The 15,379-nt window shown below is 35.0% G+C and overlaps 2 protein-coding genes across 3 annotated transcripts in view; both read right to left on the bottom strand.

Annotated features, from left to right (window-relative positions):
- Positions 1 to 1,056, bottom strand: part of LOC132165458 (UDP-glycosyltransferase 88B1-like) — a gene marked incomplete in the record, with an annotated part of 3,654 nt that extends 2,598 nt beyond the window's left edge. The window contains 1 exon segment of the mRNA XM_059576037.1: positions 2 to 1,056. Within this exon segment, the coding sequence (XP_059432020.1) occupies positions 2 to 607 (606 nt within the window).
- Positions 1,057 to 1,146: 90 nt separating this feature from the next.
- LOC132165459 (TOM1-like protein 5) lies at positions 1,147 to 8,369 on the bottom strand. Of its 2 annotated transcripts, none has more exons than XM_059576039.1 (11): positions 8,013 to 8,369; positions 7,681 to 7,769; positions 6,517 to 6,623; positions 5,742 to 5,820; positions 5,412 to 5,510; positions 5,196 to 5,313; positions 4,003 to 4,153; positions 3,388 to 3,463; positions 2,557 to 2,642; positions 1,912 to 2,073; positions 1,147 to 1,766 (listed from the first exon to the last, which is right to left on the bottom strand). In XM_059576039.1, the coding sequence occupies exons 3-11, from the start codon at positions 6,615 to 6,617 to the stop codon at positions 1,337 to 1,339; spliced, it is 1,302 nt and encodes a 433-aa protein (XP_059432022.1). In that variant the 5' UTR covers positions 6,618 to 6,623; positions 7,681 to 7,769; positions 8,013 to 8,369; the 3' UTR covers positions 1,147 to 1,336. The 2 variants fall into 2 exon arrangements, with proteins under 2 accessions (XP_059432022.1, XP_059432021.1); XM_059576038.1 differs by having other exon boundaries at positions 4,003 to 4,160; positions 5,200 to 5,313; positions 8,013 to 8,368.
- Positions 8,370 to 15,379: the final 7,010 nt, after the last annotated feature.

The following is a 15,379-nucleotide window of genomic DNA, read 5'->3' as shown; positions in this document are numbered from 1 at the left end:
AAGAGGCATTGTTAAGGAAGAAATGGTAAGTGGGGTCGTCCCGTTGGAGAAGAGGCTGAGGCATGTCGGAAGCTTTGATGGGTGGTAGTCCAGGAATGTGCAACAGAGTGCTGCCGAGATCCTTGAAGCTTTTGGTGGTTTGACCATGGAGGGTTGGCAAGTAGAGAAAAAGGGCAAGAGTAGAAGCACAAGAGGTGCAGTAGTAGTAAGTTGGGATGTTGAGGGTGTCATCGGAGTAGGGGTGGACAACCGAGGTTATGAGGGCGAGAACAGAGGAGGACAGAGAGATGGTTCGGAGGGAGTCGACGACGTGGGGGGCGGTGAGGAGGATGAGCTTGGAGGCGTTGACTATTTGGGCTTGGATGTCGTGAGAGTGTTGGGGTGGGGGGAGGTGGATTGAGGGGAGGGAGTGGAAGGAGATGGGGAGATTGGTTTTGGAGAGGTGGTCGATGTATGAGGAAGTGGCGGATGCTTCGGAAGGGATGGTTGAGACTAGGATTGTTATGGTCAAGTGGGGGTGGTGTTGAATGATTAGCTTTCCTAGTTCTACTAGGGAGACCATGTGGTGTGAGGAAGCAGACGGATACAACACTATGGTTTCCTTCATTGTGTGTGTGTTTGTGTGAGAGATAGAGAGAGATTGGAAGAGAAAGATGTTATGGGTGCTTCACGAATGACATGGGTATATATATATATACCTCTGCAGGTAATTGGTGACACAGGAGATGGGAGAGGAAGGTGCAAGAAAGCTGACGGGGGCAGGCTTTGCTTTTTCTTTATTTTTGCGTTTTATGTTGGGTGTCTATGCGTTTTGTAAAGCTTTTCAGCTTGCGTTTCACGTGTAGCGGCTCTGGCTCACAACGGGTAGAAAAGTACGCCCTGTAACCGCGGAGACCGAGCATCTCTGACCAGCTCGTCTTTCAATATCGGTATTATTCAGCCATTGTCATCTTCGACCTTTCTTCATTTAATCCATTTTCATACAGAAACATCATCAAAATCTCACAAAAAGCAGTCAAACCTATACAAAAGGGAGGGCTAATATGGACCAAATAAATTGAGAAGGATCTATCAAAAAGCTTCTTTAAAGCAGCCCCACCCCCTGCCCAATTTGATTACTCCAGGTCAAGCACGAGATCATTAAAAAAAAAAAAAAAAAAAACCCTTTTTATGTTAAATGTATCATAAATCGTCAGTACTTATATCCTACATCTTTCTATAACACCCATCAGCACTAGCAAATCAGAAACCACTAACATATATAAACTAAAAACACAAACTCATAAAACAACAAATAGAGGGAAAAAAAAAAAAAAAGAGCCCTTTTAGTGCGCAGTCAGTCACTAAAATCTGTGCTTCCACTGCGTGAGCTACCGGTCCTGCGACTGTCTAATGAGAGGCCTCTCACATGGCCACTCAGACCAGAACCATCCACCTTCTTTTCCTGAAAGAACCTCTCCCTCTCATAATGTTTTGCCGGTGGGGGTGGAATTGCAACGGGTGGAAGATCCGTCTCGTTTTGTTTGGCAGGTGGTGGTGGAATTGCAATAGGCGGCGGCTCTCTCTCAACGTGTCTTGGTGGAGGTGACCTTGCAACAGGTGGAGGATGTGCACTCCATTCGTTTGATTGCTCCGAAATTACTGGCCGTATAAGTGGACGGTTCAGCCTTTCAGCTGCAATGGTCGATCCAAGCAACCCCAAGTGGGGGTGCTCCACAGACTGCTCTTCATCTTCAGGTCTCACACAAGCTTTTCCTTTTCGTAATCTGTCCAGTTTTGCAGTCAAGAAAGAGCAGTTGAAATCATGAAAGAAGGGAATTATCTTTAGATAAGGGATATTTGAGGCCCATTAAAGCCAGGAAAGGTACCCTAAAGTTCAAGAAAAAGCATAGCCCAACATAGATGACATACCTTCGGAAAAGCTGTTCGGCCTCCTCTTCCTCCTCCGTTTCATCAATGCTTAAATGATTTGCAATTGATGTAGACCTACCTGAAATGAGGGCATCATGTCTTGCAAGAACTTTCTGGAGTTGCTCATTTAATTCAATTGCTCGAGAAACCACCTTCTCATCCCTGTGTAAATAAGATAGGAGGAATCAATTGAAACTGCAAGATCCATGTAAAACACTTATGAGAGCACAAGATACATCTATGTATTTCTATCAAATAAACTAGCCAGTTTTCCGGCGAACATCTCTAGATCCCAGGAAAGCCACTTAAAGAATTCAGCCATTTGATATGATGGTAATATCAATATTAAAATGCAACTCAATCATGCAAATTTCCGAAGTCCAGGGTTTGTTTTTGGGGGGATGGGGGGAAGTCAACTTTTACCCTATAGTGAAAGTACAAATCTAATTACGCTTCTTTTGATAGTCGAATAAATTTTATATATTTGATTACTTGCCTTGTCAAAGGGCTCAAAAGGATTTCATTTCATCATATGTATTTTAAATTTTCAGAAAGGGCAGCATGCTCAATAGCTATAGATAGATAGTAAAGCAGAAGGCGAATTGACTACTTAGTGGCACAATGAATCCAGAAAGCAGCCATTACCGAGAAGTCATCACAAGATGCATTACTCTTTGCTTTTGAAACGAACATTGTTCCACAAGATCAAGTGTAAACTCGTCCTTTGCTCCCTGAAAAAAAAAAATAACACGGCATTCGGCATGACATGCTAATTTATGGTTTCATATATATATATTAAGACAACAGATTTTATCAACAAACTGACATGAAATTCAAGTAAGTCCTAATTATTTGATTCAATTGAATTAGAGATAAGCAAAGTGACATGCAATACAAATATGTTGCAAACATTGGATTCACTTTGACAGAAGGTACATATTTGGCAAGTGGCATCAAAACCAAGAGTGCCTTCATACACATTTAACCATAAAAGGGTATGTAGAATCCTGAATTAAACAAGTTCAACATATGGTTCAAAATCTTACAAAAATTCTGATTCAAACCATGAAATTAGCCCATGATTCCAAAGTTTTTTATGGCACAGAAGCTCATGAGGCTCTTGGCTATTAGCTACATAAAGTAGAAAGCATTAGAACGTTATAATAAAAGGCTAATCACTACCCAACACTAAAACTGTCTACCACCAATCACTCACTTTCTGTCTTTCAAGTAGCGAGAAGCTTCAAGTAAATAGATATAAGATTTCTTGCTAGATGTCATTAATCTCACCAAAAAATGCAAACCATATATGAGATTTATATCCAAGTTGGACAAGCATTATGATGGGTGATAATGAAGGGGTGCATAAAGAAAGATATCAATACAACAATCTTATCTAGCGATGAAACATATCAATGCAATTCTGGTTTTTACGAGGCCAAATCCAAAAATTCAGGATCATAGCCACCATCATACCTCAGGATGTTGAGTATCAACAGCATCGAGGACTTCCTTTAAAACCTCCAATGCATTACTGGCCTTCTGAATAATACTGAATGGAATAGATACAGAATTAGAAAATGGTATTATTTTGCAGGCAGAATATTATGTTGATAATTGAAAAGGCTTATGTCTTTTGAGGAATGAATATCACAGACTATGCAAAATATGTTATAGGCAGATTGAGGACTCCTGAATTGGTAACATAATAACTACCTCCCACTTAGTAAAGCATCAGCATTAGTTAAACATAACAAATCAATGTAAAGGCTAGAGGTTTAGATTTCACCATTAGGATATTACAGATCACTTTCATGACTTTCTTTCTTTATACTGCCTGAACCACAGGTAGAAGTAATAAGGGGTACGTGACGACTACTTACCTCAAATGAGGTCTAACCAAAGGATCTTAAGTTAATATTACAACAGAAACTTGTACATGACCTTTGGCCATAACATAGGCAAAGCCAGGTGATCAAAATGTTTTGAAAATATGTATCCTCAGGGACATACACCATGAACATCTGTATACGGTGCCAAGGTCATAAAGTAGGCCAAAGTACTTTAATAAGTCAATTAAGCAAAAGATACCTAGACTCAGGAACAATTTGAGGCTCTGCTTGCTGAGCAAACTCTTCATGTCTAGTGGAGGCTAGTTCCCCATTAAGTGAATCATTCTTATTCGCTTCTGCCGTAGGATGACTTGATTGGACAGCATGAGGCCTTTGAGGAAACTGTACTCCTGCACTCTGAAAGACATATAAAAATAAATGACCATAAAATAACATAACATCCAAAATATATAAATAAGAATTCTGAAACACAAAGATACAGCAATTGACTTGAGAGTTGTTGACCATTATCACCAAGAAACAGACTATATGAAGACACTATTAAAGATTAATACTTGCCTTTGCTTCAATACATAACCCATATATTACATTATCCAAATCAGAGGCAGATGTTCGAATAATGAAGAGTTAACACAACTAGAATCACCAATAAGTGGATAAAGAGTGAGAACTGAAGGACCAAATGTTTAGTCATAAACCTGTTTAGGTCATCCCTTTCTCCAAACAAACTTCAAATTCCTAAGTGTATGAAATAGGAAGAGTGGAATTTAATCATTTACTCTTGATTTAATATGCATATCCTTTCTATTCCTCTAAATTTTGAACTTGAAAAGTCCTTCTAAGTACTGCTCATGAGTAAATTCGTACATAATCAAGATATTATCTTCCCACATAAAATGAGGAAAAGATTAGATATCTCTGACTATGGATTTCAGTACATACACTTGATATACCAAGTATCCCTGTTGACTAGGACAACATATACACCTTCATCGCCACACCATCAACCCGCACCAACACTTGTAAAATGGCCTGATGGCCACTATCATATCATGTGAAACACAAACTTGAATGTGTCCGAAAGTTAGTTATAAATATCCACACAAACCATGCAATTAAATTCTGAATCTTTATATGGTCAAAGAAACTCACTTTATTCCATATGATATACTAATAACTTGAAATTATCAAAAGAGTGAATGAGATTATTGAATGGTCACACATATTTATCTCAGCTTCAGATATCTATGATTCAGTAATCCCCTACACATATTAGTCATTGTGCTAAGAAATAGCAAGATCTTTATTATCGCTATACTTTCAGCTTCACACAACAAAGACAAGATCCACTTTCTTTTTGTCTAATATTGCCAGGATTCTGACCCAGCTAAATGCTATAATCTAAGGTGCTACAATGCTGCATTTTTATACCTACCACCAAGTCATAATATGCAGCATAATACTGGGGGAACTTTCCAGAAGCACCACCAAGGGATGTCTGTGTGGCATCTAGAAGAAGAAATATTCGCTCCCTTACAGGCACGTCTGACTGCAACAATCAAAAATGGCTGAATGAAGGTAAGCTATCTAAATAATAAATATATAAGATCAGCCAATAGTCTTTTCTGCATGGGAGCAAAGTTACACCTTTTTCTTCACTATCTTCACAAGAATAGGGAGAATCCCATTATCAAGCACTTGCTTATGAATATGCTCTCCAATATTGTTCATCAACATCTCCAACAGCTGCAAAATCAAAAGATAAATGCACGGTTGAATAGCAAGCCATGAAACAGGCAGAGAAGCAAAGAAATAGACCCAAGTTACAAGGTCATTTGATCATCGGATCTTAGGTTAAGAACAGACGACCCATTGCAGCAAAACAGTGATTTTTTTTTTGGCCGGAAAGTTCAATGAAATGCAAATGACAATTGAGTAACACCAAGCAAATATTTCCAAAGCCAACATCCAACTCACCATTACGGCATACAGCTGAGTATTTGGGTGTTTACTCCCCAGTCGTTTTTTGATGGCTTTAATAACATCTTTAGCTTGTCTGCATTACAACCAAGAACACTTTTAGCAAAAGATGGATGAAACTCATACTAGAAATTGGATAAGAAAGCTGCTTTCATTGATGAGGTCATTTGTGCTAGAGTTGAAACAAAATCAAGCCAAGCTTGGATTTAAGCCAATAAGCTTAAAAGCCACGATGGGGCCATGTCAAGCTAGACAATTAGTTACAAAAGGGTTAGGCATCATGCAGCTGTAACGTAAAAATCTGTCCAAACATTTTTAAGAAAAACATTTTATGAACAGGTGACATGTAACAAATATCAGAGGAAAGGCGAAGTTTGGGTTTCCAGAGAGCTGCCACTACTCAATTAGCATAGTTTCGATTTAACTAAAATCCAATTAAATTCTTTATCAGGATATCAACATTGGATAAATAAATAATATTCCCTCAATCATTTGAGCTCCAAAACAGGGAGAAAATAGTTGAGCTCCATCAAGATTTTATGGTATTCACAAGTTGAAAATTGTGCACATCTAGCTTGAAGATGGACAAGATGAGAAAAACTCGAACTCAGCTCAATTTGACCCAGGGGAACACAAGTCTAGCTTGAACAACAGAAGACCACATTCAGGCAGCAAACAAAACTACAATTTCGTCCAGCTATATAACCTTCTATTCACTTTTAAAAAAAAAAAGGGAAAGAAAGAAAAACTGATAAGATTCAGTGAATCATACCTGTGATCATGAGCAACTAATTCACAGATTTGAATGTTCTTCGCCCAATCCATTTCAGCCAGTTTCTCACTTGTTGCAGAACTGACAAGCTCAGCTGCCATCTTTGTCTTCAAAGACACAAAATATGTTTAGACATGGAACATGTCAAGTTCAAAGAAAAGAAGAATTAACTTATTGCAGGTGTAAGTTCTAAATTTGGCAGAACAGCATCACTTGAGATAACATGCCATAAGTGTACACTCTTAAGAACATCGAAGCCTCTACATGCAATTGGAGAATCAATATTGCTTTGTCATATTTGAGCTTCAACCAAGCATAACTAAAGACCAGAATTTTTATTTGTTAAATCACCACTTATCTCACAAGCTTAAGCTAATAGGAAATAGTTGGTTTTAATCATTTAATTACGATTCCAACACTTCCTTTTACGTGTGAGCCCAAACTCTCTTTTTAATAAATGATGCCTAACACGTAAAATATTTAATTGAATGGGAAGTGAATGACGAAGACAGGGTCCAAACTTAGGACCTTGGCTCTAATATCATGTTAAATCACTACTTATTCCCAAAACTTAAGCTGATAGAAAAATGTTGATCTTAGTCATTTAATTGATAATCTAACATCATTTACCCTATTAGTCTGAACATGTTAATAATAGCAAAAGACAAGTAAATTGTGGATTCCCCTGGAGGTAAACAATGGAAACAGAAATTCAACCCTAAATCATGGTGCCAGAGTAATCAAAATGCACATATATACAAATAATTTTATGATCATAGAAATAGCCCAGTATCCACATCTTTTTTTTTTTTTCTTTTTTTTTGATAAGTATTATCGCACCCATCACTTATCGTTTGGAAAATTATGAATAGAATTTAGCTAAATTAGTTTTCACTCTCACTCAAATTGGCTTCAAATATTTCTCTGCTACCAAAACGCAGAAACCCACTCTTCCATTGATGCCACAGGCCCACAGCTAACATACCCCACTAGATTTTCGCATAAGACACCTATCACTCGCTCCAATGGAAAATCAGCTTGCAAATGAATTCATTATGGAAATTAAACCAAGAAAAACCAACACAAGCGTTAAACTTCAGAGAAGCCGAAGATAATGCACCAATTATAAAGAGGGCAGAACTAAATCCGATCACTTCGACATACATTCACTGAGAAAAGCCAAGAACTCAATCAACCACAAGCGTCCGATGATTGAAACCGACTCCGATAACAAAACGGCGTAGCATGCTACTCTGCAAGCAATCAAACAAAATATCTACAACGTTAGATAACAAATCAACACAATAGTACAAAAGTTAGAGCACTATCAGCAAAACACTGAACGAAAATTCTTCTTCCTTTAAAGCTACGCAAAATTCTTTCAGATCTCAGTAGTAACAGTAGAGGCATCAAGAAAATTGTAGATTGTAGGAACCAAAACGCTGAAAATCCTAAGCTAATCTACGGAAAATGAAAGCAAAAACGACGACGTGTACCTGCGAAGAAGGAGAGGAAGACAGAGGCAATGAGAAGCGCTGTGAAGAAGAGCTGGTAAACCCTAGAGAGCCTCAGCATTCCGAGCGAGAGAGCCAGAGATCAAACGGCTACAAACTCAAAAATTAACCAAAAATCTTCCTTCAACTTATCTTTTCTCTCTCTCTCTCGGTTTTTTTTTCCCCTTTTTTTGTGCTGTGATATAAATAACGAGGTTGTACAGTGTGTGTATCATACAATTAGAATATCGGCTGTGAGGAAATGGAAGGAGAATAACAATTGTTCGTTTTTACTTTGCTTGGCCATGAGAAGCAGCAGCGGCACCGCCATTCCGGGGCCTGTCTAAAGCTAAAGCTAAAGCTTCCTTTTTTTAAGCACAATTTTGGGCGTCTATAATCTCACACCCTGGTTCACCTGTCTGCTGACCCTGTCGCATCTCCTCGCCTGACACGTGTGTTTGCTGTTGATTTTTTTCTTTCTTTCTGCTTTTGTTATTTTTGGATTATTTTAGCGCATTAATTAGTTTAACCGTTAAAACCAAAAGCTTTACTTATGTAGAAACGTTTCTTATTCATAAAACTAATTCTCAACTGAAACATATTATATTTTTAATATTTGACATTTTTTAAGTATTTTGATGTCATCAAATTACTAAAATTACGTAATTTATAAATTTATTATTTCTTTAAAATTATAAAAGATCTTAATCCATTAAAGTCACATAAAAGTTTTGAATATAGCTATTTAATAAATTCTGTGACTACTCTTATACAACTATAATGATGTGACAGTAAAAATCAGCTTCCGAATCAAGAGGGCTTATAAAAAAAAAAAATTAATAGTTAATTTTAATTGTTATATCATTATAGCTATATAACAGCCATATAAGAGTATAGTAAATAATATAAAAACTTTTAAATCAAGGCTTTACTTGCGTCAAGAAATTGGGTTTTTTTTTTTTTTTTTTTTGATGAATAAATATAATATTTGAAATACTCTGTCCACTATTCTGAATTGATGGCTAATTTAGAGATCTGTCTCTGTCTCAATTACGATTTTTTTATTTTCTAAGCATCAATTTAGCAGGATTTGTTATTAAATGAAATGTGAGAAACAATTATGTCTCTCTCGACCCATAAAAACTTTTGAATAAGCTCTTCAACTGAAAACTGTTTGAACTGCTTCCTCGTTTACTCCACCCCCTTTCTTTCTCCTCCAATTTTCTCTTCTCCTCTTCTCTATTTCTGTATTTTCTCTTTTCTTTTGTAAGGAGATGGAAGCTACATTAATTGCACCAACTAATGGCTTCCATGCCCCCAAGATTTACCATGAGCCACCGTCAGCCTGCCTTTACATCCACATTTTGAGCTTACACATTGCTCACTCCATTTATTAGAGTATATTTGAATGACCTTAAGGTAGAGATTTTTTAGTGGTGTTTCTAACTTTTCACTATGTGTGCTCCCCACATTGTAACAAAATTAAATGAAAATTATCAAATCTATAAAGACAAATTCGTAGATCTAAAACTTATCTTTCTCTAGATCAAAAAACTTCAGATGTAAATGAAAATGATAGAGAAAAGAAACCATACAATTCAACAAAGAAAGATAGAGAATGAGACTGCCTGAGATGCTAACCGAGAGAGAGGAGTTGTATGGTGTTGAGCGTGAAGGAGAAGATGAGAAGCTCCACTAAGAGAGAGAGAGAGAGAGAGACGGGAGTTGTGCGAATTGAGCGTGACGGATAAAAGATGACTGCGTCACGTTTAGGGTCGAGTGCGTCTCAAGTGAGCAGGGGAAAATGGTTTACGGAATTAAAAAATGTAAACTGTTTTACGAAAAAAGTGAAGGTTTTTTGGTCAAATGGAAATCATTTTCAGTTTGACTATTATTTTTGGTCGCACCAAACACTGTAAAAATGTTGAAAATATTCTTTTCGATCGCACCAAACACCGTAAAAATGCTGAAAATATTTTCTGAAAAATATTTTACGACGAAACAAACAGAGCCTAATTGTTCGTTTGAGTTTGCAAATTAAAATGTTTGATTTGAAAATATGATTTTTAAAAATGCATTTAAATGTTTTGGCAAAATTGTAATTTAGCTTTTAAAATTGTGTGTTTTAAGAAAAATATCATATTGCAGATTTGAAAACACATATTTTTTTACTTTTTCAAATCATAACTTTTTAAAAATACAATCTAAAATGATCAATTTTTTTACAATTTGGTTAAAATTGACACTTTTTGTTTATAAAATGTCAATGTCAAACGCACCCTACGGTTTCATGGCTCTATTTTAAATTCTCTTTAAAAAAATGTTGTTAAATTAAACATATATACTTACAGTTTTTGTTTAATAAATAAGACTTAACTGTTTTGGTGTATTTGTTGGGTCTCCGACACTCTCATGTCCTAGCATTGTTTTGTTTAACGTAATAGTTATCTTGCTTACAATAAATAAATAAAAGAGAAAAAAAAAAATTCTCATAACGAGTTGGGAACTGGGTAACTGCATGTTACTCTTTTTTGGTAGGCACATACGAGACATGAATCGTTTGTACACCCGATAATAATAATAATAAAAAAAATACGAAGGGAGAAAAGTGTACACCGCAGAGTGGTTGTAAAGGAGTAAAGGTCCCCAGCTTGGGGATGCTATCATGACCGAATTTAAGGCATTAAATAGAGTGCCGCGGCAGACAAGTGTCGTAAAAAGAGAGCGAGTGTAACATATAGCTTTTACGCGCGCACGTGCTGATGAATCTATCTTTGAGGAAAGACAGGAGAGGAGAAAGAGGTCGACAGCGTGTTCGGACTGGCAGATGTTTGTTGTGCTTCGCTGGACATGGATTCTGTTTTAAGATCGACATGACACGGTAGCACTCTTCTACAGCTTACCATTGTATGTGTTTTCATTTGTGTCCATTAGAATACCGCCATGTAGCAAAATAATAATAATTTTTTTTGGTACTTAAAACAATTATTATTCGATCTCCATTTATGTGACCCGACTGTGACTGTTGGAGAAGCTTTTGTAGTCGTAAAATTCACCTCACCTCTTTTTCGAGGGAAATTCTTCGTGGGTGTTTGGCGTTATGATTTTATGCACAAAAATATAATTTTAAATCAAATTATATAAAATAGATTATTTAAAAATTGGGATTGTTTTTTAAAAAATTATAATTTAATTTATTTTTAAAATCTACATTTTCAAATCATAGGGTAATTAGGGTTTTTTTGGGGGGGAGGGTTTAGGTGGTAAAAATTTACTGTAGTAGACTTTTGTGGCCTTTTTGTTCAGCATTTTGTTGAGAGGTGTATTTTTTACTTTCATTTGTATTTGTTTTTGTTGTTGAATTGATTTTCAAAATCATATATATATAAACGCTACATATTTTTTGTTATAATATATAATATTTTTCGCATATTTCATAATTATGCTGATATCAAATATTCTTTATTTATGGGTTGATTGTAATTAAATATTGAGATTGTAATCAAATCAATGGGGATTTGATTACAATAATTATATTTAGACATTACCCTATAAATAGGGACCTTCGTATTGTAGACAAATAAAGTTAAAGAGCACAATGTAACCCTTAAGAGTATTCCGAGCAGTGAACATAGGTGTTTAACATTGAACCATCTCTAAATTCTTTGTATTTTTTTTCTATATTGCTTCCGTCATATTTCCGCATTATCATTATTTCAACATGATATCAGAGGCACTTTTTTGTGGCCTTTAACGTCATTGAATTTTTCAAGTGTTCTCTCCAACAATCTCATTGTTTTGCTACATCCACCTGCCACGCTCCTCCATGAGTCACCGCGCGCGCCATGCGCCGATCTAATAACCGCCAAAGTGGGCTCATTTTTCTTTTTTATTTTTTTATTTTATTTTTGGCCCATCGTCGGCCCCTTTTGAAGTTTGGCTCATTGTAAGCTCTGACCCGTTGTCGGCCCCTTTTGGATTTTGGCCCTATCATTAGCCCCTTTTGAAGTTTGGCTCATTGTCAGCCTTGGCTCGTTGTCGGCCATTTTTGGGATTTTGGCCCTTCGTCGACCCCTTTTGAAGTTTAATTCATTGTCAGCCCTGGCCCGTTGTTGGCTCCTTTTGGAGTTTTGGCTCGTTATCGGCTCTTTTGCATCTGCATTCACCAGTCACATTCCATTGTCGTTGGCTACCCCGCTAGCCTCTATCTCTTTCGGCAATCACCACCATCTATGGCTCGTTCTCGGCCTCTACCACTGTCATTATCATTGTTTTTTTATTTCAAGCTCAAGATTCAATAATATTCCACCTTGAGTTTGAAGGAGATGTTAGAATATATGAAGATAAATGATTGGTGTTAATAACTTGTTCATATATATATATATATATATATATATATATATATATATATATAAATTCAATAAATCAATTATTAAATTTGTGAATTTTATCATTGACTTATTTGGGATCTACATAAATCTACAAATCTAATAATTTGATTGATTTATAAAATAATATGGGTAAAATATTGACATCAATCATTTTTTATATTTTAAGTAGGGCTGGCAAAACAGGTACTTGCCAAATAAACAGGTACCCGTTTATCCTATACATGTAACTATTTTTTATGACGCCTAGATGAACCTTATTATAAAAATACATGTATATGATAAATGGGTCGTAAATGGGTAGTGTCGCATTAGAACATTCCTAGCAGACTAAATATGTTCAAAAAATCACAAAAAAATCTCACAGTAGACTCCCTAAATGAATCATAAACATTATGATTGCTACAGTAGAACTCAATGTTTTAGGTTCCACTATTGCAATCCTTATGATTATTAAAAATATATATATATTATCTCTCTTCTCTCCTCTCTTCTCTCATATTTCTCAATTCTCTCTCATCTCTCCTTTCATATGTATAATATAATTAAAAAAATTTAAAAAATAAATATTTTAAAGATAAAGGAAATGATTAAAGGAAGGTATTTGGGTGCATTTTAACATAAGAAAGCAAAAAGTAATTTAAATCATTAAATGTAAAAAAGATGACGAAAAGCCTACTGAAAATACTTATAAGAAATGAATGAACACTTTAATAATAATAATAATAATAATCTTGAAGGGCGACAAAGAGCAGATGGAAGGGAAAGGAAAGGAAAGGAAGGGGAAGTGTTGGGTCTACCTAAGCACTCGGAAGGTCAAACATATGCCATCTGCCTCGTTCTGTAGACATGACTTTAGGAGCGCACAAGAACACGTGGCCGGACAAGAGAGACCTGAAATGTTTTCCGGGGGTGGGGTCGGTGAGGTGACCGCTGAAGAGGAATTTTTTTGGAGTCAACAAAAAAAAAAAGTTCATTATTTCATGGGTCTTGGAAATTTGGAATAGTTATTTTCATATCCCTTTAAAGAATATTTATTCTACATATCGATGATGAGGGAACCAAACAACCGCAAAAAAAAAAAAAAAAAAAAAAAAAAACTATTTTGTAGATGGATATGTATTTCATATGAATGTAATAGTAGTGAATCGCGTCCCGAGAGTTAGCTCAATCGGTTATAAACCATGTTTAATGAAGTAGAGATCACTAGTTCGAATCTCTCTTTCTTTTCCGTTGTATGAACATGTCAAAAAAAAAAAAAAAGGTCGTGAATATCTGTCATTATTATTATTATTATTATTATTTTGTAAGTGTTGATTTGAGAGTTGATTTTCATTGCCATACATCAAATTATATGACAATTATATAATAGTTTACTAACTTCATTTACTCCTTGTTTGGGCACTTTTGGAATCATACCAAACTTAAAAAAAGTTGCAATGTCAGCTTCATGTCTTTTAAAAGTTTACAATCTTATCTCTCTAAGAGAAATAATGAAAAAATAAGAAATCGAAATTGCTCCTAAGGTGTGTTATAACGTAACTTTCCTTAATAAATTATTAGGCCCCCTTAGATATGGTATGTAAATGGGTAGCAACAAATATTTCTCCAGAATACAATAAACCCATAAAAACTTATGTAGTTTAATTGCTTTACAAAACGAAATTAAATCCAAAATACCCTTATATTTTTTATTCTATCAAGAGACGGAGACTAATAATTTTCTAAGTATAGAGAAGAGAAGAGTTCTAAAAGGAATAGAATAATAAGAGATAATTATCTTCTACACTGCAAAGATAATTTCGAAATTAAATTGCTAATTTAACCGTCAAAAATTGATTATGACCGTTAGATTAAATAATTATATAATAATAACCATAAGATCTTAATTATTGAATCTCAACCTAGATCTTAATTACAATTTAGATCAAACCACTAAATTGAACGATCTTGACAGTCAAAAAATAAACGGTCATGATTAGATCGCTTCAAGCTAATTGCCAAGTGCACCATCAAGGCGCCACAAAAGCATCCTACAGCCCACGCCACATGTGTGAGTGCGTGTCTATTGCAATGTATTAGAGTATACACTACACCCAAACATTTCTAATAGCTCAAATTTGTTGGGCCTTAAAATACTAGTAGTAGATGCTTTATATGTCATTCCCTTCTTTATGTTTAGGAAAAATTTCAAAAAAATACCACAAAAACCTACTCACATCAAATTTTTAACATTTAACCAATCCTCAAGGGTTGTTACAGTATTTTTCAATGTGTAGGGAATCAAAAGTAGTCCCTTATACATTATTTTAATATAAACATTTCTCTCTTCATATTTTTTTTTCTCTTTAATTGGAGATTGTGTTGGGATTTTGTGAAAAAAAGTGAGGGTATATAAGAAACTTATATTTCGTAAATAAATAATATTTTAATAGTATATGAAAATGTAAGTGAAGCTGTTGTGAAATGGATTTGACTTACATGTTATTTTAATAATAGCATGTAAGTCGGATCCTTGTGAAATATATTTTTATATAGAAATAAAAAATAGTTTTGTTCCCTAAACTTAGGGAAAACCAAAGGGAAGCTGCTGCTAGTGCTTTATAAATGTCAAGTTCACTTTATCTCGTTCCAATGTGAGACTCTTTTTATTCAATATTTTTTAAAACGTTCAATTTTAAAACATTCTCAATACACAAAATAATATCTATATATATTAATTTTGAAAATATTTCAACAATCTCTACCATCTTCATATAATAAATAGTTAAGGGTCTGTTTGGCCGATTAAGTTTGGGATATAAATTTCTTTTGACCTATTTTAATAAGTGCCAAGTGTAATCTCTCATATATTTTGTTTAATATTTTTGATAATTATTTATTAGTATTCTACTAATTTTGTAACCTAAACTGTGATAAATCCAAATACATTGAACGACACTTGGCCTTAGTTGAAATATGTTTGGAAGAAATTTGTAGCAT

This window comes from Corylus avellana, chromosome ca11 (genome assembly GCF_901000735.1).
Source record: "Corylus avellana chromosome ca11, CavTom2PMs-1.0".
In the NCBI taxonomy this organism is placed as follows: Eukaryota; Viridiplantae; Streptophyta; class Magnoliopsida; order Fagales; family Betulaceae; genus Corylus; species Corylus avellana.
This window is presented reverse-complemented; position numbering and strand designations above follow the sequence as displayed.

Coding starts and splice junctions, on each gene's coding strand:
- LOC132165459 (XM_059576038.1), bottom strand. CDS start 6,617: ATGGCAGCTGAGCTTGTCAGTTCTGCAACAAGTGAGAAACTGGCTGAA. Junction 5,314..5,411: donor TGAAGATAGTGAAGAAAAAG/GTGTAACTTTGC, acceptor TGATTGTTGCAG/TCAGACGTGCCTGTAAGGGA. Junction 3,464..4,002: donor CAAATTGTTCCTGAGTCTAG/GTATCTTTTGCT, acceptor TATTCCATTCAG/TATTATTCAGAAGGCCAGTA.